Raw genomic sequence first — 22,291 nt, 5'->3', positions numbered from 1 at the left:
ACAATAGGGTATGTGACCCTATTGTGTTTAGTGACAGCAGAGCGATGAATTTAAGTTCCCAGGCTCATCTTTTGAAGGTCTTGTGCAGAGAGTTTGCAACAATTGTTGAACTTGTTCTGAGTTAGAAGGGCTCAAAGTGGATCTGTTAGGGGTTTTTTCAAACCTTTTTTATAAACATTTTTATGAATTTTTTTTAAAGCTTTACTGAAAACAGGTTTTTTGGTAAGTGAAAAGTTTCTATAACCATAGTGGTAAAGTTATTAATAAAATACAATTAAAATTAGATTAAAATATGAAATTTTGGGCAACAGACAAAAATTTCTTGACAAACAATTGTTCCCAAGTACAGCTATTTCTAGAGTAAACAAGAAAAGGGACTATTCTTGACATCATTCTAAGTAACAGATTTGGTACAAGAAGTAGCTATGTTTGAGTCATTCACAAATAGAGACAACAATATATTTAAATGTAACATCCCTATAGGATGGACTGTACCAAAAATCAGATCTGTCACACTTTAGAAAGGAGGATTTTATAAAAATGAGGAAGTGAGTCAAAAACCCCTGATATAAAAATGAAGACATTAAAATTCTTAGACACAGTATAAGGGCTACTTTGACTATGTCTACACTACACCACTTATGGCTGATTGTGACTTCTTTCTAGATATTTCTTGATAACATCTTCCAGCCTTCACAACACTATGCGGAACAGTGTCTGTTCATTCTGGTGTTGTTGTATCAGCAATACCTTCCTGCTTTGCCAACCATGTTAGGGTCACTTGTAGAAACAGGGACATGAAGCTCATTGGTATTATCATAAATCACTGGCTGTATTGTAGACTTAGTATTTTCAATGGTTTAACTGGTGCAAAAGATGCTGCTATACTTATGCTTAAAAGCTGGTTTAAGTGGTCTCTTCATGAAATGTATGGTGCTATCACCAGTGCTGAACTATCTGAATTCATACAGAATACATCAGGCCATTCAGAATGGGCATCTGCTGCAATAAAACAACCCCCACTGGGATGATTTGGGGAAGCTATCTGTGTATGGCTTACGAATTCTGTCTGTGAGTATCTGTGTCAGCCTGCAAACTCCATTTTGAAAGTGGGGCTTGCTTCCTTCTCTGTTTCCTTTAACTCCATGTTGGATTGAAATGCCTAAGGATGATGGCCCAGGACTAATCATAGAGAGTCATTAGACCTTGATGGTCTTCTATTCAAATAGAAACAGCCTGAGACAAAAGGTTGGGTACCAGCTAGGAGAACCAATCTGTCCAGGTGGGCTGGTAATTAAGCAACAGGTCGTATGATGAGTGACTCTGATCACCTGATGAGGTAGAACTGCAGGTCACTTGACAAAGGAGATGGGAGGTTATAAAAGAGAGCTTCTGGGTCACCATCCATTTTGAGAAGAGAGCAGAAGCAGAGGAAGTATGGACAGGAGAGCAGAAGGGTATTGACTGCAGAGGTCAGTGTCCGAGAGACTCCATGGTTCAGAGGAGAAGACATGTGCAGGAACACATGCCTTCTCAGAGGACTTCTCAGAGGACTCTGCCCAAGCTCAAAGAACTCTGCAGAGTGGTGAGGAAACAGAAGCCAGAACATGCATACAGGTGTGTATATCACTTTGTCTAGATCTGTGTATCTCCCATGCTATCTCATTAGAGAGCCAGGGTGTTTTAGAATCCTGTGCAAAGTCTGTGTGTGCATGTTTGCTTCATTATCACATGACCCTGAAGAGATGAACTGTAAACCCAGAGTGCCCTCACCGCTGGAGTTCTGGGGGAGGGTGTGCTTAAGCTACAGAAAAGTCTGAGGGGTCAGCACTGGTCCTAGGGGCTAGACAATTGGACTACAGGATCTCAGCTCTCAAAGAAGGTGCTAGACAGAGAATCTCCACACACAACTCCTTGCCAGGGCTTTCATTTCTACAGTTCTCAGATGGCCTCCAGGTAGTCCTTAGAGTACCTGTGGCCTGAGCTTTGCTGGAATAAGCACTCTGGTACCACTCATTAGGCAATGCTGACCTACACTCAACTGATTTTTTTTTTTCAAACAAGAACAGCTGGAGGCAGCTGTTTGCATGAATTAGCCCATCCACTCATCACAATGTCATGTCCCTGGGCCAGCAGGGGATCATGTTGAGTATTGTGTTGTACCATGTCATTTGTCGCTGGCAAGGGGTCAGGACATAGTGACTGTCTTTGGTTCCACTTCAGTATTCTCACCTGTTGCTTTCAATGGCAAGTTTGACAAGCAATCCGTACTCACATCATTGGCTGGTACTTTTGAACTCCGAGAGCCCCCAAGAATATCGCTCAGCTCTGTAATCATGCTGGAGCCATTGTCAGGACTCCTTTCGGTAGGTTAAAAATGGAAACTAGAGCGGGATGTCTATAACTAGAGTAAGGGCTTATCTGCACAGGGAAACAGCCTGGAATAGCTATTGCGGACTGACTATTTGGCACTAACTCTCCTTATAGACACTCTTATTGCGCACTAAGAGCGCTTCTGGACTTGCATCAACTTTCTTTTGATTTATGCAAATCATCTTATCAGTGGTGTAGCTGCCATGTGCAATTTGAGTCTTTGAAAAACTCACATTTAAGCTTATTTTGCTCTGTGACTACACTCAGCAGCCTCTCAAGCAGCCTTTCACCCCGCTCCAGTCAGAAAGGGGTTAAAACCAGCTCTGGGAAAGGGCTGCCCCGAGAAGCCATTCAGGGGAGGGCAGGTAGCAGCCAATCTGGGCCTGGGAGGGCTGGTATAAAAAGGGCTGTGAACTAGGAGGCAAGCAGTCTGTCTCACTCCAGCCTTGGAGTGGGAAGGACCTGGCTGTCTGGGAGTACAGAGTATCTTCAACAGAGCAGTGCTGGGGAAGGGGCAGTCTAAGATGGGGAGCCCAGACCTGGTGATCTACCAGGCTGAGGCCTGACAGGAAGGTCTAAGGAGGTACTGGGGCTGCAGGGAAAGGCAGCAGGTCCAACCCCCTAACCAATGATGAGTGGCGATTGCAGTTTGCCCCTGAGTAAAGGGGCTAGATGAGGACTGGCAGTGGGTCACTGAGGCAAGGTGGGATCAGGGGAGTGGGGTTCCCTGTGTGAGGGGCAGCACCCAAGGTAAGGGGCACCGTGGTCTGGGCGGGACGTGGGGCCCTCCCGTGCTGGAGATAAAGGGACTGGAGAGGGGCAGGTAACAGAGGGTGAGACACTGGCCCATAGAGGGCGCTCCAGGGCTGAAAGAGCTAATTCCAGGACGACCAGCAGGAGGCGCCGTGCCGGTGAGTCACTGCTCTGCTACACCTCCAAAGTGCAAGGCCTAGCTACATATACACACTGTTGTTCTGACTGGTATCTGAGACACAGAACACAGTGAGCAGTACTAGAGGGCTCACAAACTATTTAAAAGGGCACTACCCTATACACTACATTTTTGTAACTTACACCATCACTTACATGGGCTCTGAACGTAGCCCTACAAAATCTATTTCATATAAGGTGTCTCAACAAAATGTCTACCACATATACAGAAGTCAGGAGGAAGGGGTGTCTATAGAAAGTGAGACTGAGTCCCCACTCCATCTGGCAGTGGGAGTCAAATTTTAGACAACAGCCCCTGTGTCCTCTCCCATCCTGCTGCAGATCAAAAGGTCTCCACACCAAAAGAAAACCTAAACCTGGACTGTTTCCTCCCTGAGATGTTACTGATATCAAGGCCCAAGGCAGGCTGAAATGGAATCAAGTTCTTGACCATCTTCGCAACACACTGTCAACCTCTGGAACTCCCTTGCCAGAGGGTGTTGTGAAGGCCAATACTATAACGGTGTTCAAAAGGGAGCTAGATAGATTCATGGAAGATAGGTCCATCAATGGCTATTAGCCAGGATGGGCAGGAATGGTGTCCCTAACCTCCGTTTGCCAGAAGCTGGGATTGGGTGACAGGGCATGGATCACTTGTTTGTTCATTCCCTTTGGGGCACCTGCCATTACTGTCAGTATATTGTCAGAGGACAGCATACTGGGCTTGATGGACCTTTGGTCTGACCCAGTATGGCCATTCTTATGTTCCCTAAAAAGGAATATACCCATGAAGGGTTGGCTGGCCCTTTAAAGGAGGTTACAGGCCCAGCAATGCTCTGTTCCTAGTTACGGTCTAGGATTTCACAGCAAGAGATGTTGAGAAGGGGCGTCTGGGGAAACAAGCAGCCCCATTCCTTCAGAACAGGGAGAGCCTGAGGGGAACAGGGAAAACCCTCTGTGCATCTCTGTGTGTGTGTGTCTCTCTCTCTCTCTCAGGTTCCAGTTCTTATGAGTGTATCGCAAATCTCATGCAATTTGGGTGGGGGTTTTTTTAAGTTTCTCATGATCTTCTGATTTCCCACATCAAACCTGAACATTTTCACTTGCAATGGCCACCCATTATTTCCAAGGGGACTGAAATCACAGGCTGCCTCTGCCCTCAGTCAAGAGGTGTCTAATTCCCTTCTAAGTTGGGATGTAAAAGTGAGGCTGCTCTTGGTAAAGCTTGATGACGTTTCCACTGGGACTGAAGCCAGGCCTCCCACCACCAATATGGCTTTTTGTGGCTACAGAACAGGCCAGGACACTGGGACATGGAAGGGGAGTGTGGGATGCAGGAGGAGTCCGAGGGACTGCAGAGGAATGTTATGGGAACAGAAGGGCACTGGCAGGGTACAAGGGAATATGTGGGGCAGGAGGGGACTGAGAAAGTGTAGGGGAATGTGGAGAAATGGCACACGGCGCCATAGGGCAGCCATAAGGGCTCTAGACCAGACACGGGCCTCTATGCCAGCGCAGAGCCCGTGCAGTCAACTCACAACTGCCTCTGCAGTAGCCACAGGGGCCATTCCTGGGTAGGGAGCAGGTGTGGGATGGAGACAGGCCAGAGAAGGGAGGGGGCATGTTGAGTATGGGAGGAGGAGTGGCCGGAGTGATTCTGAACCTCTGCAGTGGTCTCTAAGTGCCTTCCAACAGGGGTACAAACTAGGGTAGCCTTCCCGCCTGGCCTGGCCTGCACCGAAGGCCAGGCTAGCTTTTGGTAATGCCAGAATAGGGCAGCCCAAGCTTTGATTTGTCTTACATAAATATGACACCTCGTAAATGTCTTATGTCTACTTTCGTTCTGAATGTATCGACTGAGTTTGCACTGTTTGAAGAGGAGATGGCAGATAAGCCAGGTGAATAGTCCCTGTAGACCAGTTACCTGCTATAAGGGAGCTAGGTGCTCAGCAGCAGCTAAGGCTTTAGATAAGAGCAGTTCTGCACTTCACTTGAATGATAGCACAGCTCACAAGGCCAGTCCTAACAGCTTAATGACTGATCATAAAGAACAACAAAGGACGTCTGTGATCCAAGAGCCTGGTACCTGCAGGGTTTCCCAGTGTATTTTGCTGTCACATTCAGAAAGTGATACTTACAATTTCTATTATAAAACCTACATCCAGGTGTTAATAGTCAAGGGAAGTATTATGAATTGCTGCTGTAAACCCACTGCATTCAGTGGCCATTATACAAGGGATGGATTTCATCCCAAATTTTAAAATGTGCCTGGTGAATGAGAAGCAGTTTTGTCTCTTTCACAGATTCACGGCAGTGTTGCATGCTTGGTAACAGGAGAGCTGTGAAACTCTCAGGCCCTGGGTGGAACTCTGGCATGTTGTTCAAGAGAAGAGTTCTAGGCACAGGAGTAACACCATATCCTCTGTGAGAGCACCTCTGGCTAGATGATCCATAGACCAGTATTAGCTTTGGCTTCAGAAGAGGCTGTTCACCCACTCGGACACATGCTGGAGATTTCATGCAGCCAGCAGCAAAGCATCATTAGAGTTTCTGGAACTTGTAGATAATTTTCTAACACAAAAGGTTTTGCACCCAACTAGAGGCAACTCTATTTTGGACTTTGTTAGGATGGATAAAGATGACTTGATCACTGGACTGGAAGTTGATGGTTGCCTAGGGACCAGAGATCATAGCCCGATTACCTTTATTCTGGGAAAAAAGAGAGTCAATTCTTTAAGAAGTGATTATTAGATGGCCAAAAAGCCACACTTCCATAATCAAGAAAGAGGACAACATTGGCTAGGAGCCCATCCCCGTTCAGTGGAGAAGCAAAGTCAGCATTTAGAAATAAAAGCACAGTATAGAACAAATGGAAAGAAGAGAAATAGATAACAACCAATATAAATTAGAAGTTATGAGGTGCAGAAAATTCAAAAGGGAAGCTAAAGATAGTAGGAAAAATCCATGCTGGCAAGATGGTAAGAAGGAGTTTTTTAAAGTTGATCAGGAACAAAATAAAACCTAAAAATGCTATAGGCCTGCTATTAGATGGAGGTGGTGAAATTGTTAATACAGATGTAGAAAAGGCAGAAGTGTTCAATAATTGTTTCCGATCTGTATTTGGAAAGAAGCAGGATAATGTATTCATATCACATAGACTCATAGACTTTAAGGTCAGAAGGGACCATTATGATCATCTAGTCTGACCTCCTGCACAACACAGGCCACAGACTCTCACCCACCCACTCCTATAACAAATCCCTAACCTATGTCTGAGTTATTGAAATTCTCAAATCATGGTTTAAAGACCTCAAGGTGCAGAGAATCTTTCAGCAAGTGACCCGTGCCCCACACTGCAAAGGAAGGCGAAAAACCTCCAGGACCTCTGCCAATCTGCCCTGGAGGAAAATTCCTTCCCGACCCCAAATATGGTGATCAGTTAAACCCTGAGCATGTGGGCAAGACTCACCAGCCAGCACCCAGGAAAGAATTCTCTGTAGTAACTCAGATCTCATCCCACATGAGGATGAAGTAGTTGTTTCCAGTCCATTAGTAACAACTAAGGATGTTAAACATCATCTACTAGGGATAACAGGCCCCAGATAACTTGCACCCAAGCATCCTAGAAGAGTTGACTAAGGATATCTCTGACCTGCTGATGTTAAGTTTTAATAAATCTTAGAATCCTGGAGAAATTCCCAAAGACTGGAAGAGTACTAATGTCATGCCAATATTCAAAATGGACATGTGGAATGCATATGTAACTATAGGTCGGTTAGCTGGACATCAATCCTGGGCAAACTAATGGAAAAGCTGATATGGGATTCAATCAATAAAAAAATCAAGGGTGGGAATACAGTTAATGCCAATCAACATGGTTTTATGGAAAATAGGTTTCATCAAACAAACCTGATTTCATTTTTTAGAGTGATTACAAATGTGGTTGACAGTAGTAACTGTTGAGATGTAATAGACTTTTGTCAGGTATTTTGTTTAGCACTGCACAACATTCCGATTACAAGATTAGTAGGATACAATATCAAAGCACACATTCAATGGATTAAGGACTGATTGACAGAAGTCAGTTGGAATCCGTATTAAATGGGGGTGGGTCTAGTGGAGTTCAGAAGGGTTTGGTTCTAGGCCCAATGCTAGTCAATATTTTTATCAATGATCTGGAAGTAAACAAAAATCACTGCTGGTAAAATTTGTGAATGACACAAAGGTTGGTGGAGTAGTAAATAATACTGAGGACGGGGCAGTCACGCAGGATCTGTCTGCACTGCAATCTGAGTTGCTATTGCAGCATGGGTAGGCATACCTGAGATAGCTTGGAACAAGCTAGCTCGCTAAAAATAGCAGTGTAGCCATGGCTAGCTGCCCAAGTACATACCCAGGATCCTAGACAGAATTGTCATTGGGCGGCTAGCCCACCCTCTGCCCATGCCTTGGTGACTACACTGCTGTTTTTAGCTAGCTAGCTCTATCAAAGCTAGCTCAGCTGTGTCTACACATGCTGCAATCACACCTCTGGCTGCAGTGTAGCTATACCCACCACAGGGCCATATGAATTGCTTGGTAAACTGGGCCCTTCAAACAAAATCCAGCCAAATGAAAGGTCATACATCTAGGAACAAAGAATGCAAGCCCTGCCTACAGAATGGGGGACTGTATCCTGGAAAGCATTGACTCTGAAAAAGATTTAGGGGTCATAGCAGATAAGCAACTCAACATGAGGTTCTAGTACGTTGCCATGCCAAAAAGGGCTAATGCAAACCTTGGCTGTGTAAATGAGGGATCAGTGAGTAGAGAAGTGATTTTTTCCTCTGTGTATGGCATTGGTGAGACCAATACTAGAGTATTGTGTGCACTTCTGATGGCCACTCTGTAAAAGGAGGTTGAAAAATTACAGAGGGTGCAAAAAGGAGTCACAGAAATGATTCAAGGGCTGGAGAAAATACCCTTCAGGGAGAGACTTAGAGCTCCATCTGTTTAGTTTATCAAAAAGAAGACTGAGAGGTGATGTGATTACAGTGTATAAATATCTTCGTGGGAAGAAGATACTGGGTACTAAGGGACTCTTTGATTTAACTGGGAAAAGCATAACAAGAACCAATGGCTGGAAGTGAAAGTCAGACAAATTGAAAGTAGAATAAAGGCACATATGTTTACCAGTGAGAGCCCCTAACCATTGGAATACACTACCAAGGGTAGTTGTGGCTCCTCCCTCTCTTATTGTCTTCAGATCAAGACTGGAGGCCTTTCTGGAAGATATTCATTAGTCAAACACAAGTGATTGGGCTCAATACAGGAGTAACTGGGTGAATTTTAAGAATCTGTGTTATCCAGGAGATCAGACTAGATGACGTAATGCTCCCAACTGGCCTTAAAATATATGAATCCATCTTCTCAAAGATGAGCTTGTGAATGTATAATTAACTCTTGGAACTCATTTACACACTGTATACCTTGTGGCAAAGAGTATTTATTAGTTTTAAACTTGTTGCCTTTCAATTTTATTGACTATCCTCTTGCTCTCATTTTATGAGAGGCTAAATAAGACCTACCTTCTCTAACCCATTCATTACTTTATGTTCCATTCTAACTTGTCACCTCTGATAATATTTGCAGTATTTTCTATTCCATTCTTTACACATCATAAGTACTTTTTTGGGGAGGGGTGGGCATGTTGATCTATATTACACATTCGGCAGAGGTTTTCACTAAGCTACTCACAGTGATAACTTTTTCCTCAGTTGTTACACTGGATGTGGAACCTAGTAATGTGTATGAATAGTTCAAATTATGTATCACCTTGCACTAGTCAACATTTAATTTCATCGGTCAGTGTGGCCCACTTGCCTAGCTTTGCATGAAGTCCATCTGAAGTTTCTCGCAGTCTTCTCTAGTCCTGAGAAACCCAAATAGTTTTGGCCACTTCACTGTTCTTGCCCTTCTCCATGTCATTAGTGAATCCAATAAGCAGCAATGCAATGCACAACTGGATGGTACTTCACTTTTAGCCTTTTGCCATGTTGAAAGCTGACCATTTACTCTTATTCTTTGTCTGTCCCAAAACCAGTTTCTAATCCATGACGGTAATTTACTTCTCACCTCAGGGTAAATTTCTTTAATACCCTTGAGAAAGGCTTTGTCAAAAGCTTTCTGAACATCTAGATAAACTATGTCAACCATCCACTTCCAATTTGCCCACTATTTTATCATCTTGCTCAAATAATTCTGGAAGATGAGAGGGGCCTGGGTTTCCTTTACAGAAGTGATGGTGGGACTGTTCCTATCACATTGTATTTGGTTTAAGGCTTTTATAATTGTTTCTTTCATTTTTGTTTCATTCAGTTGACCAGGTGCACAAGTAAGGCTCACTGGTATATAATTCCCAGGAGCACCCAGCACATTTCTTAAAAGTAGGTTTGCTACTGATCTAGGTCCTCTGATATAGCATATAGATGAGCTTGCATATTATTGTCAGGAGCTGAGCCATTTCATTCTTCACTCTCCTCTGAACTCATGGGTGTGACCCATCCAGGCCTGCGTGCCTGATGCTCTTCGATTGACTAGTTTGTTCCAGGAGCTCACTTGTAACCCCACAATATTATCTGAGAAAGACTCTTGGTGGATTTCTCCTTCAGCTCCCAAAAACTGTCCCTCCCATCTTCTCTGGGTCCCGCCCCACAACTTTCAATGTTCCTTCACCCTGCAGGTCTTCTTTCTCTCCTTAGTTTCCTATGGGCTTGTCTATACTACCAGTTACGTTGCTCAAGGGTCTGAAAAAACCACCCCCTTGAGCGACGTAACTTACATCGACTTAAAGTAGTGTCTACACCATGCTATGTCATCTGGCTGAGGTGGAGTAGTTACGTTGATGTAATGCGTCTTCACCAGACATGCTGCAGCGGCAACGATTTAGCATGGTAGTGAAGACAGGCCCTATAATTCTTCCTCTCTCTCCCACCCTCCCCTGTTCCCATTCCACATCTCTTCTCTTCCCATTCCATGTCCCCTTTTCCTTCCCATGTTTTCCCTCTTCTTTCTCATTCCATCTGTTCCCCACTCCTTTCTCCTATTTCCATGTTTCCCCTTTCCCTCGTCCAGGTCTTCTCTTCCCTCCTTCAGAATACACAGGTGTGTGATGGCTTTCAAGACAGCGAGAGATCATAAACAACCACCTGTGGCTAAAACGTTTCAAAGCAGTCTAGGGGATTAAGATACTTCTTCTTTAGAAGTTAATGCCAGATGCGTCTAAAGACCCGGCATTTCAGCGGCGGGTCCCGGGGCACTTCGGCGGCGGGTCCCGGGGCGGAAGGACCTCCCGCTGCCGAATTGCTGCCAAAGACCCAGTACTTCGGCGGTGGGTCCCAGAGTGGAAGGACCCCCCCGCTGCCGAATTGCTGCCGAAGACCCAGTACTTCGGTGGTGGGTCCCGGAGTGGAAGGACCCCCGGCTGCCGAATTGCCGCCGAAGACCCAGCACTTCGGCAGCGGGTCCTGGGGCGGAAGGACCCCCCGCCGCCGAGAGCCCCGGCCCCACGAGAGTTTTCCGGGGCCCCTGGAGCGAGTGAAGGACCCCGTTCCAGGGGCCCCAAAAAACTCTCGTGAGGGCAAATTGCCCCAATTGCACCCCCACTCTGGTCGGCCCTGTCTAGTTCATGAGTTTGCAAGAAAACTCTTTATAACTTTCTAAAGACCAACTGTGTTCAAAACAGCAAATGCAGGTCGTTCAGGTGCAGGCTTAGTAGTGGCTATGGAATCCTAACCTCTGTCAGATGTAAAGCTGCCAAGGAAGCATAAAGCTGCAAGATACTAGCGGAGCAAGGGGAGAGATTCCTCCTTAACACAGTTTTAGGTTTACAATTGACAGACAGGCAGCATGAGATAAATCCCCTCCTCTAACTTCATAAAGCTGTTGATTAAGCAAGATTAATTTAAGTCAAGGTAAAACAGTGTGATGCACTTACTGTGAAAGTCCACAGAGAACTTGGGAGCCAGCTTCCTTTCTTTGCCCCGGTTTGCTGTTTAGTCCCACAAATACAGAGACAAAAAGAACCCAGGACAGGGAACAAGCAGCCCTTCTGCCCTCTCTCCCCAGCCTTCAATCTGCTTTAGAGAGTGAGGAAAACACCACCTGTGAAAGTGAAATTCAGAGCAACCGCTTTACAAAGTTAACCCTTCACCCACCTTAACACAGTCGGAGCCTCTTAGGACCAATTTTTGCCTGGCTTTTAGTGCATGCATGGGAACAGGTGGGGGGGAAGTGTGAATAAGCATTCCCCCACCTTGCATGACCTGTGCAAAGGCCAGGTAAAATTACAGTACTGGCACTCAGTCCCAATGTACACTGAATTATAGGAATATAGGGGTGGGAAGGGATGTTGAGAGGACATCTAGGCTGGCCCCCTGCACGGAGGCAGGATCAAATGAACCTAGAGCATCCCAGACAGGTGTTTGTCTAACCCAGTGGTTCTCACCCTATTTACCATTGTGGGCTGCATATGTAGCTCTCTGTGTTATGTGGGCCACATCCACACAATACATATACTACCTGGATGGACTTGAGGATGTCACATGGGCCACAGCTGTGTGCTGATTGGACTCAAGCTGCCTGCAGGTTGAGAACCACTGGTCTAATCTGTTCTTAAAAACCTCCAATGATGGGGATGCCACAGCCTCCATAGGTAACCTGATCCAGTGGTTATATATCCTTACAGTCAAAGTTTTTCCTATTATCCAATCTCTCTCTCCCTTGCTGCAAGCTGAGCCAATTACTTCTTGTCCTACCCTTAGTAGACATGGAGAACACTTGATTATGAGCCTCTTTATTCTGATCCATTGTTTTACAATCTATAAAATCCAGCTTTTGGGTGCCTGGCAGCTGCAGACATTTTTGGCAGATGTAAGCTAGGAGGAGCTTTTCCAAGCTTTAAATGGCGACTGCGCTGGGGGACATCACTTCTAAAGCAGATTGATGGCCATAAAATGGAATGGTCGCTGGCCCCTGCCAGGCTGTAATTCACCATAAACCCCCTCTTTCTCCTCCCTTTCCCAGCCCGCATCTCTACCGGCTGACCAACGCGCCATCCACTCCACCATCCATGTGCTCAAAATGGCGACCACATGCTAGCTCTTCCCCTACCCCCGCTCTCACACAGCTGATTCAAATAATCAAACTTTGAACTGGTGAATAAGTTTATTGAAACATGATATAGAAAAATAAGCCATAAAAATAAATAGTTTGCATGCCCTGCATGAGGATAAGGCTATCATAGCGTTGTATAAGGTATCTTTAACATCATTTTATCACGGCATTCTAGGTGGCATATGTCACCTCATAACAATTATTGCTCATAGAGATTGCAAAGCCATACTAATCTTATGGCACCAGGAAGAGGTGTATTTAATAGTCAATTCATCATTGCAATTGAGGAGGTAAATGTAACATCATAACATTTCACAGGCATAGGAATTGCAGAGGCAAAGACCTAGCAATTATTAATTATTAAAGTTCTCGACAGTCACTGTGGAACTCCCCTCGATTTTTCTGTGCACTTTGTGCATGTCTGAAGAGGATAGAAAGCAGCGTTTAAGGCAAAGAAAGTGCTCAATTTTGGTAGAAAGCAACAGAGGGTCCTGTGGCACCTTTGAGACTAACAGAAGTATTGGGAGCATAAGCTTTCGTGGGTAAGAACCTCACTTCTTCAGATGCAAGACTTGCATCTGAAGAAGTGAGGTTCTTACCCACGAAAGCTTATGCTCCCAATACTTCTGTTAGTCTCAAAGGTGCCACAGGACCCTCTGTTGCTTTTTACAGATTCAGACTAACACGGCTACCCCTCTGAATTTTGGTAGAGCAGCCCTATCATTTGTGCTGGCATAGGCTGCAACAGCCTTCCAGTCTTGCAGCAATCCTTGTGAATAACATCACGCATCTTGCTGATCTGTCCTTAGCCTTCTTGAATAAGCCCCTTCTCTGCTTCCTAGTCACCTGTATCAGCATGATGTCATCCAAAGTCAGGGTGGCCTGAAGAGGTGCTTGCAAGTGCGTAAGTCTTTAAAACATAACATACTATATGTGATTTTTTTTCAGCTGTTTGAATTGCCCTATGCTGTTAATTGTTTGTGCTGACCTGGGATCTCCAAAAAACAAGAAAAAACAAGCCTGAAACTTGAGTTTAAAATCTCATGATGACTAATCTTTTCTACTGGGCTTTTCCCTTCATGGGATGAGAAAGAGAGAGAGACACACACAAGAGGATGTTTGTTTTTCAATATTTCTTGGTGTTATCCATAAAAGACTTTCCTGGGTGACTGTCTAGAGCAGTTCCTCAATCTGTCCAAGTGTTCTTCAGAAAACAAAGGTTTTGGGGCCAGCTAGGGCCTGAGCTGAGAAATGGGCCCTGCTTGGTACATCTCCACACAGAAAATTTGCCCAAGGAATCAGTGTAGAGGGCCTATTTCATGCATCATTTTTACAGTGCAATCATTGGGCCTAACGTAAAGGTGCTGCACATCCTCAGGCTGCCAGCACCGTTACTAACCTAGCATTCCTGCCATGGTTAGGGCGCCAATGGGGAATTTTAAGGAAAAGGTTTAGGGTAATCCCAGCTGTACAGTATGCCAGTGTAGACATGACCTGCCTTTCTAATGTAAAACGATGTAAGCAGAGTCAGGATGAGCTCTACCCTGACATCTGGTGGTGAATTATGGCGAGTGTGGAAAAGAACTCCAGGGGCTGATCTTGTTTGCATAGGCACACCCACTCGCCTGGCATGAAACAACAGCAACTCAAAGTGGTTACTTTGGCTGGTGTGGGATCCCCAGTTTCTTTGTTATTGGGGCAGGAAGAATAAAGTTTTGTTACCCTGATTCTGTGAATCAAGGGCAGTGAACCTGTTGTATGACAGAAGGACAGAGTGAGTCCATCACCATTACCTAAGTAGCACTTGCTTGACAAGGGGCATGGGTTTACAAAACCCAGTGAATAGAGAGAGGATGGGGACAGGTATTTGTACCTGATGGTATGGCCCCCTCCCCGAGGGGTTGAAACACCAATTGCACTACCTCCTCTCTCCACTGTTAAATGTCAGAGCTAACTTTGATTCCTTTAGAAGTCTAATTACAGACTGCTGAGCTGAATTCACTTGGGGCCAATGGTGCACTAGCACTGGGGCTCCCCTACTATGAGCTGAGATCACAAAAGAGCTGAGATCACTGAGGCTGTGTTAACTAGTGGGGGAGCCTGAAGCTATATTGCTAAGCGGCTGGCAAAGCAGCTAGCAGAGTGGAGCCTCTGGGGACGGTTGGAGCGGAGCTGAGCGACTCACAGGTTGGTGAGCAGGGCGGAGCGGCTGGAGAAGCAGCGAGCGGAGCCTTGTGGGAGCGGCCCAAGGAACGGCTGAAGTGGAGCAGAGCTGAGTGGCTCACAGGTCAGTGAGCAGAGCGGAGCAGCTGCCAGAGCAGTTCGTGGACGGCGGGAGCGGCTCATGGGACAGCTGGTGGAGTGGAGCAGCTCGTGGAGAAGGCTGCGGCGGAACCCCACGGAGAGGCAGCCGGTCGGCCTTGGATCACGTAAGGTGCCCCTTAACACCCTGCGTGCCTCCCCCCCCCACTTGAACTCTGGGGCTGCACTGACCAGGGACAGAGACTTTGGGGGGTTGTTGGACTTTGGGGACTTTGGTGATCCTTGGGTTGCTGGACCCAAGAGACTTTGGGGGGTTGTTGGACTTTTGGGACTTTGGTGATCCTTGGGTTGCTGGTTTCAAGAACCAAAGGGAAAGGACACAGCCCAATTTGCTGGGGTGAGTTTTTTGCTCATGAAGCCTGTTTGTGGTGTTTTTCCAATTTAACGCTGATGTCGTTTACCTCATGTTATTAAACATTTTCTGTTACACTCAGACTCTGTGCTTGCGAGAGGGGAAGTATTGCCTCTTAGAGGCGCCCAGGGGGTGGTATGTAATTGTCCCAGGTCACTGGGTGGGGGCTCGAGCTGGTTTTGCATTGCGTTATTGAAACAGAACCCCTAGATACAGAACCCGGCCCTTGTTGCTGCCAACTTAGATGGGCAGAAGGGTTACAACAGCAAACAGAAAAACTAAGTTGTAATGGGGATGGGAGGGGAGCGTGTTAAGACGAACACACTCCAACCAGAAAACAAACAACTTTCTCCTCTCTGTGACTTGTGCCCCACTCCCAGAACCCAGTGGTGGAGACAGACTTTGGTCATTGACCCACCTCACCTCAGGCATATTTGGTGCTGTTCTCTTATGTCCTGACAGGCAGAAGGGTGATTTAATTTCCCCAAACTCAAAACTTAACTGCATTCTCACCAAAATGTCCTAAACTGTCACATGCAAATGAGACTGTTCAGTCATTTCCCCTTGCTCACCAATAGATGGTGGCAGAAAACTCCCTCAGTTATGGAGCGTCTGTTCATTTCGTGTTCTCCCAGCCCTGCTCTTCCCTCTTTTCACCAACTAGTGTCAATAGCGAGCTCCCAGATCTCATGGGCTTCAGGCCACAGGGCCTATATTCAGGGGTGAACGTAAATCTGTAGACTTACCAGTAAGGGGGCTGGCTCCAGCCACCCCTGGAAGGGGCAGGGCTTTGGGTGGAAGGGGCAGGGCTGGGGGGGGATCAGCATCCCCCAGTCACTCTCCCTGGCCCATGCTGCCTGGGGCTCCAGTGGCGGTTTAAAGGGCCCAGAGCCCCGGGTCCTTTTAAATCACCGGCCCAGGGGCAGCTGCTCCTTTTGCCTGCCCCCATCAGCAGCCGGAGTGGGGAGGTCATGAGGGGGGAAGCAGGGATGTTAAAGCATCCTTTGCTGTGGCAGTGCTTTAACATTGCGGCCTCTTCCCCGTGGGTGGCCCTGCCAGTACGGACCCTACCGTCAGAGCCGCCAACAGGGGAGGCAAAAGGACCAGGAACGTTAAAGCACCACCTTTAATGTAGGCTGCGTATGGGCCGGTATGGCCGACTTCTTACCAGTACCAGCCTGTACCGGCTCACTTTCACACCTGCCTATATTGGTTATTCCACGCAACTGGGGGAGACATGGTGTAACAGGGTTGGCACCCACCTCTCATGAGTGCCCCCTTCTGGCTGGGCGTGTCTGCGTTCTTTAGTTCTGGTGACCCCTTTCGGTGGTTCTCAGGTGGGTTTGTCAGTGGCACAGCGCTCCAGCCAAGTCACACTGTCTGCCTGTTGACCAGCAAAAACTCCTTCCGGGTTATAAGGCCTATCAGAGCCTGTCTCTCTCTAGCCCTCCCTGGGCTTTGGTCTTTAAGTAGTCCAGCCCTGGTATGGGGCTGTATCCCCAGGGCTTCCTTCCTGGAGACACTATCTTCCTGCAGCCCTCCCCAGGCTCAGTCCCTACTCAGTCCTAGCAACCAGCCAGGAGCTCTCTCAATGCTCCCCCAGCCCCCACTAGCAAACCATCCGTGGCCCTACTGCTCTTCCAGGCAGCCAGACCTGCAGTCTTTTCTTCTCCTGCTCCAAGCAGCAACTGATTACTGCGCTCCTTTGCAGCTCCTTTTATATGGCCCTCCTGGGCCCTGATTGGCTGCTTCCCCTGCAGACTGCTTCGAGGACCTCTCTATTGCTCCATCCCTGGGATGGGTGTGGCAGAATCCAGAGGCCTCCAGCAGGGGGCCTTTGGGCCTAGTCCACCTCATCACAGATGGCCAATGAAAATCCACCTCCACATGCTTGTGGGGGGAGGCTCACATTTAATGTCCAGTAACTTCTCCTGTAGTCCTAGGACTCATCCTAAAATGTCTTTACCCTCTGCATTATTTTCAAGAATGTCCATTCTCTTTGTAAGATTGTATTGTATGAGAAAGCTGAATAAACACCACTCAGAGCATAATGGCGCTTCATCTAGAGTCACAGCGTGTGAACTTGTCTAGGCCTCTCCAAGATGCTCCTTTTCAATTACAGAGTGGCAAGAAATGCATTATAGTTCAGGTTCTGTTGCAGTTTACAGCTAATTTTCCAAAGTGCTTTAAAATCCATATGCATTGTCAGATTGCCTGAAAATTGCCAGGTTAGTAGAGGTCTAAGGGGAGAGTTAATGGTTCAAATTTGGAATCATTCAATCTAGGGGTCCTTAAGCTACAGTCTCCCTACCCCTCACACAAATTACCTTCTTTAAAAATGTAAATTTTTTCTAACATTTTTTGCACTGCACCAGGGAAGGCCCAGTCCTGCTCCTGCCCAGGCCAATCCCAGAAACATGAGCTGTTTGTCTCACTCAAACTTATACTCTGTGTGTTTGGGAGATCTATCAATCAGTGTGAGTAAATAAACGTCTGAGTCAAGTTTGTTCACAAGTACCTGATAAATTAGTTGTGTGTCAGGCATAACTAGCGTAGCTGTCTGGGTACATGGGACTCCTGTTAGGATTTTTGAAAATGCCAGGAGATCAGCCATAAACATAGCCTTCTCCCCATCCTAAGCCTTTGTTCTCCACTCATTGGGCATTCAGAGACCTTTTACCTTTTGGAAAAAGCTGGGAATGCCCCGAGAGGAAAAAAACAAGCCCTCTTCTAGCTGCCTAAACGGACATTTTCCATGAAAAATCTTCTGACAGTGTTGACTGTATTGGATAAGAACCTGGGACCATGAAAAAATGTCCCTGAGGACTCCTGTAGCCCTGAAGAAGGTAAGAGTTCTTGTGCATTAGCACAACTATCACAAGAAATACAAACACTGAAGGGAAGCATTATTTCTTGATTCATGATCTTTACTGGACTCCAGCAAAACTGACACAAATGTACACCCGGGATAAATAAAATGTTGGAGACAGACACAGGAAATCCCGATTTAATAGCTGAGGGATTGTGAAAAACTACAAACCCCCTTGTAAATATACAAATAGTGACTGAGCTATTGGAACAGAATGGAAATTTCTGACTGGTTCTTGAGTCTCCCCCCCTGCCCTGACAGACTGAACAGGGGCAGTTACCAGATCTCTCCATCAATTTTCCACATCTCTCCCTCTCCTGGGTCCTGACCCCCTTCCTCCATCTTGCTCACTCCCCCCCACAATCCAACTTCCCTCACCAAGGTCAGACCAAAAGCAGAGCAAATCCAGCTCCTACTCCTGTCTCTCTTATTCTCATGCAGGAGGGTTGGCCCTGACAATCCCTACCTAGCTGAAATACGCTGTTGGGAGTCCCAGGGGATGGCAGGGATTCTCTCAAAAAGAGGCAAGCGTCCATCTATCCCCAAGCTGTTGCCCCAGCTGGAGGCAGGCCAGCCAAACCAGACCCACAATGGTGCAGTATCTCCCGCTCACAAGCTCTGCTATCTCTCTATGACCAGATCAGGTTTTATCTTTTTCACAGCATCCAGCTCTGCCTGTGTTTCTTTGGTTACATGCCACTTGGACAAGCTGTGGGGAAAACAAGGAAAGAAAAGGCAGTGTTAATTCTCTCAGAAACTGGTTGAAAGAGAGGAAACAAAGGGTAGGAATAAATGGTCAGTTTTCACAATGGAGAGGTGAACAGCAGGGTCCCCCAAGAATCTGTATTGGGGCCTGTGCTGTTCACCATATTTATTAATGATCTGGAAAAGGGGACAAACAGTGCAGTGGCAAATTTTCCAGACAATACAAAATTATTCAAGATCATTAAGTCCAAAGCAGACTGTGAGGAGTTACAGAGGGATCCCACTAAATTGGGTGACTGGGCAACATGAAATTCAGTGTTGATAACTGCAAAGTAATGCACATTGGAAAAAAAAATACAAGCTATACACCTACAACGATGGGTTCTAAATTAGCTGTTACTACTCAAGAAACATCTTGGAGTTACTGTAGCTAATTCTCTGAAAACTGCTGCTCAATGCATAGCAGCCATCACAAAGGCTAACCAGTATTAGGAAAGGGAATAGATAAGACAGAACCATTAGGAAAGGGAATAGATAATAAGACAGAAAATATCATTAATGACACATATGAATCCATGGTATACCCACATCTTGGCTACTGTATCCAGTTCTGGTCGCACCCATCTCAAAAAAGGATATAATGGAATTGGAAAAGGTTCAGAGAAAGGCAACAAGGATGATCATGGGTATAGAACAGCTTCCATATGAGGACTAAAATGATTAGAGCTATTCAGCTTGGAAAGGAGATGACTAAAGGGGATATTAGAGGTCCATAAAATCATGGATGGTGTGGAGAAAAACTGTTGTTTACCCCTTCAAACAATGCAAAAAAACAGGGGTCATCCAATGAAATTAATAGGCAGCAGGTTTAATACAAACCAGAGAAAATACTTTTTCACACAATGCACAACTGACTTGTGGAACTCATTGCTATGGGATGCTGTGATGGCCAGAAGTATAACTGAGTTCAAAAAAGAATTGGATAAGTTCATGGAGGATAGGCCCATCAGTGGCTCTTAAACCAAGATCCTCAGGAATGTGACCCCATGCACAGGACAATCCTAAACCTCTGACTACCAGAAGCTGAGAGTGGAAGATTGGGTGGATCACTCCAAAATTGCCCTGTCCTATACTCCCCCTGAAACTCTATATGGGCCATTGTCAGAGACTGGCCACTGGACAAGATGGACCATGGTCTGACCTAGTGTGGCAGCTCTTATGTTATATTCTCTGCAGACATAATGCCTGTCACCACAGTTTCTCTAAGGCACAGTGTGCTACCCACCACTGGGTTCTTTCTCATCTGCCTGCCAGAGCCCACAGGATCTGTCACTGTCACTCCCCTGCCTGCTGAGCTCACTGCCAGCAGGTGCCTTTCCCTTGGGGGAAGGGAGGAGAAGCGCTGGTGCAGTCTGTAGCCTGGCCTGCTCCCCTCACACCCCATTCACCCTGTGAGCTCTGGGCAGGGACAGCAATGTCCTTTCTGCACGTAGAGGGCTGGATTGTGCAGCCCTTGCTCAGGGTGGGGAGCACTTACTGACATGGACAGTCCCATTGATCGCTGTGGGGCTACTCAGTGCTCACAGGGAGCAGGGGCTGCAAAATCCATCTCACAGAACCTCTCCATGGAAGCGGAGTGATCTCAGCTCTCATTGCTGCAGGGGATCCTCACGCCTCCTCCCCACAGGCTTCAGTAACACAGACCTTAAAGGGGGTGAGTTTGCAGCAGCTGTTGTGGGGCTGCAGACTTGGCCGGAAACTACTGCAATGCAGATGGGAGCTCAACAACCATCCTGGCTGCAGGAAGATATTAAAGTTTCACTTATTCTTGTGTTTCTTTTACAGCCAGTTCAGGGGAATGGGGTTTGTCTGTTTACAATAAACGTGGGCGGGCAGGCTCCCATGCTCTAGTTAAAAGAATGGTGCTGTTCTACAGTGACCTGCTGGTGTAACCCACCCTTACCCACTGTGGCTCTGTCCCCCTCTAGTGGCTGGTTTACATGAAAGTTTGAGATGGCTACAAGGGTCAGCTAACAGATGTGGGGGTCTCCACATTACATTGGCCCAGTTACATTTACATCCTGCCACTTATTCCCAAATGCTTGATTTAAAAATATAAAGTTTCCAAATCTAAATTGTTCTGAAAGCTGCCTTGAGGTGTCTCTGCACAGGCCCACTTATATATCCCAGAAATAAACAGGGATCTCTAGGACTGTGGGCACTTATCTTTTTTTAAAGGTATTTGCTACCCCGAAGCTCCACAGAACCTGCTTCCATTCCTCCCATCTGGCTTCAATCTGCTCTAGTCTTGTTGTCTCTCCTATCCTTCTCTCTGACTTGTTTAAGCAGTTTTTCTTTTCCTCTTCAGGAAAACCACTATATTATCCAACTTTTTTAACTACTAAAATGATTCCTACCAGCACCGCAGTGGAAGAAGCATGTGAGCCAGTTCCTGGGTTGGGGGCATGGCCAATAATACTGATTCTAGTAAAAAGGGATCATTGTGACCCCGTCTGACAACCATAGATTACAGGGGGCCAGCTCTAACGTACACCAGTTTCTGCAGGTTGCAGGCTGGCTGTGTCAGCCCCTCACACAGCAGCTTCACTCCGGAATCTTCCAGTTTGTTCTCCCGCAGGTCCAGCTCGGCCAGGGTCGGGCTGGTGCTGAGAGCGGAGGAGAGCTCCCCGCAACACGCCGCTGTGAAATCGCATTTCTCCAATCTGCAAAAGCCAGAGCTACACCAAGCGGAAACAATGCTTATTTTTTGCCCCATTCCCTGGTATCAAAGGAGATTCTCTACGTTGGACATGCAGAGATACATCACAATGCTCCCATTGGCACGATAGGCCCTGGAGGGATTTCCTCTCCACGTGTACCTATTGCGTCAGTTAGTGTGTAGAAATGTCATTGATATTGAGGGTCCATTTCTAATGAGTTGGGGAGTCATAACAATATGCTGTAGTGAGCTGCTGGTCCAGTACTGGGTACCCCACCATCGAGAATGGGGTGAAGGGAAAGAACTGGGCCCCGAGGTTATTCTGTGAGAGGCAGGGACCCAGAATGACAAGGAAAGAGAAGTGACATCCTTGGGACCGGGGGAATCAGGCAGAGAGGGAGATGGCCAGTGTGTGTGAGGGTGAGCAGCAGGGAGGAAAGGCCAAGTAGCAGCAGCCTGAGAGCCAGGGCAAGGAGTCAGGTGGGAAGGTGAGAGCGGATCAGGGAAGAAGGCTGTGGCTGGCAGGGGCTGGGAGCAGCAGCCCCAATGCGGTGCGGGGAGAAGCCCGCAAGCAGGAAGGGAGAGATAATTGCTAAGGTTGGATGACAGGAAGAAAATGCAGAGGGACCCCGAGGAGATCAGAGATGACAGGGCTGAGCTCTGGCCAGTGGGGCCACAGACCAGCACTTAATTATCTGCCATGAGAAGGATGGGCCAGAAGGGCATCGGGGGCAGCCCACAGCCGGCTCTCAGTGACACACTTGCTGGCTGGGCTGTGTTATCAGTAGCTGGGTGACGCTGCAGATTTTGGGTGATGAGCAGGGGGAGTCCCAGCCCCTTTGTGGGAAACACATTCATCCTGATGATA

At 46.8% G+C, this 22,291-nt stretch overlaps 1 protein-coding gene across 1 annotated transcript in view; it reads right to left on the bottom strand.

Annotated features, from left to right (window-relative positions):
• The window catches only part of LOC128836107 (uncharacterized), a 342,237-nt gene that overhangs the window by 13,782 nt on the left and 306,164 nt on the right, over window positions 1-22,291 (bottom strand). Inside the window, exons 14-15 of the mRNA XM_054026123.1 lie at window positions 21,257-21,427; window positions 18,622-18,708 (exon numbers count right to left, since the gene is read on the bottom strand). Of these exons, the coding sequence (XP_053882098.1) occupies window positions 18,622-18,708; window positions 21,257-21,427 (258 nt within the window). The remainder of the gene's footprint in view (window positions 1-18,621; window positions 18,709-21,256; window positions 21,428-22,291) is intronic.

The sequence above is a fragment of the Malaclemys terrapin genome, chromosome 4, assembly GCF_027887155.1.
Source record: "Malaclemys terrapin pileata isolate rMalTer1 chromosome 4, rMalTer1.hap1, whole genome shotgun sequence".
Taxonomy (NCBI): domain Eukaryota; kingdom Metazoa; phylum Chordata; order Testudines; family Emydidae; genus Malaclemys; species Malaclemys terrapin.
This window is presented reverse-complemented; position numbering and strand designations above follow the sequence as displayed.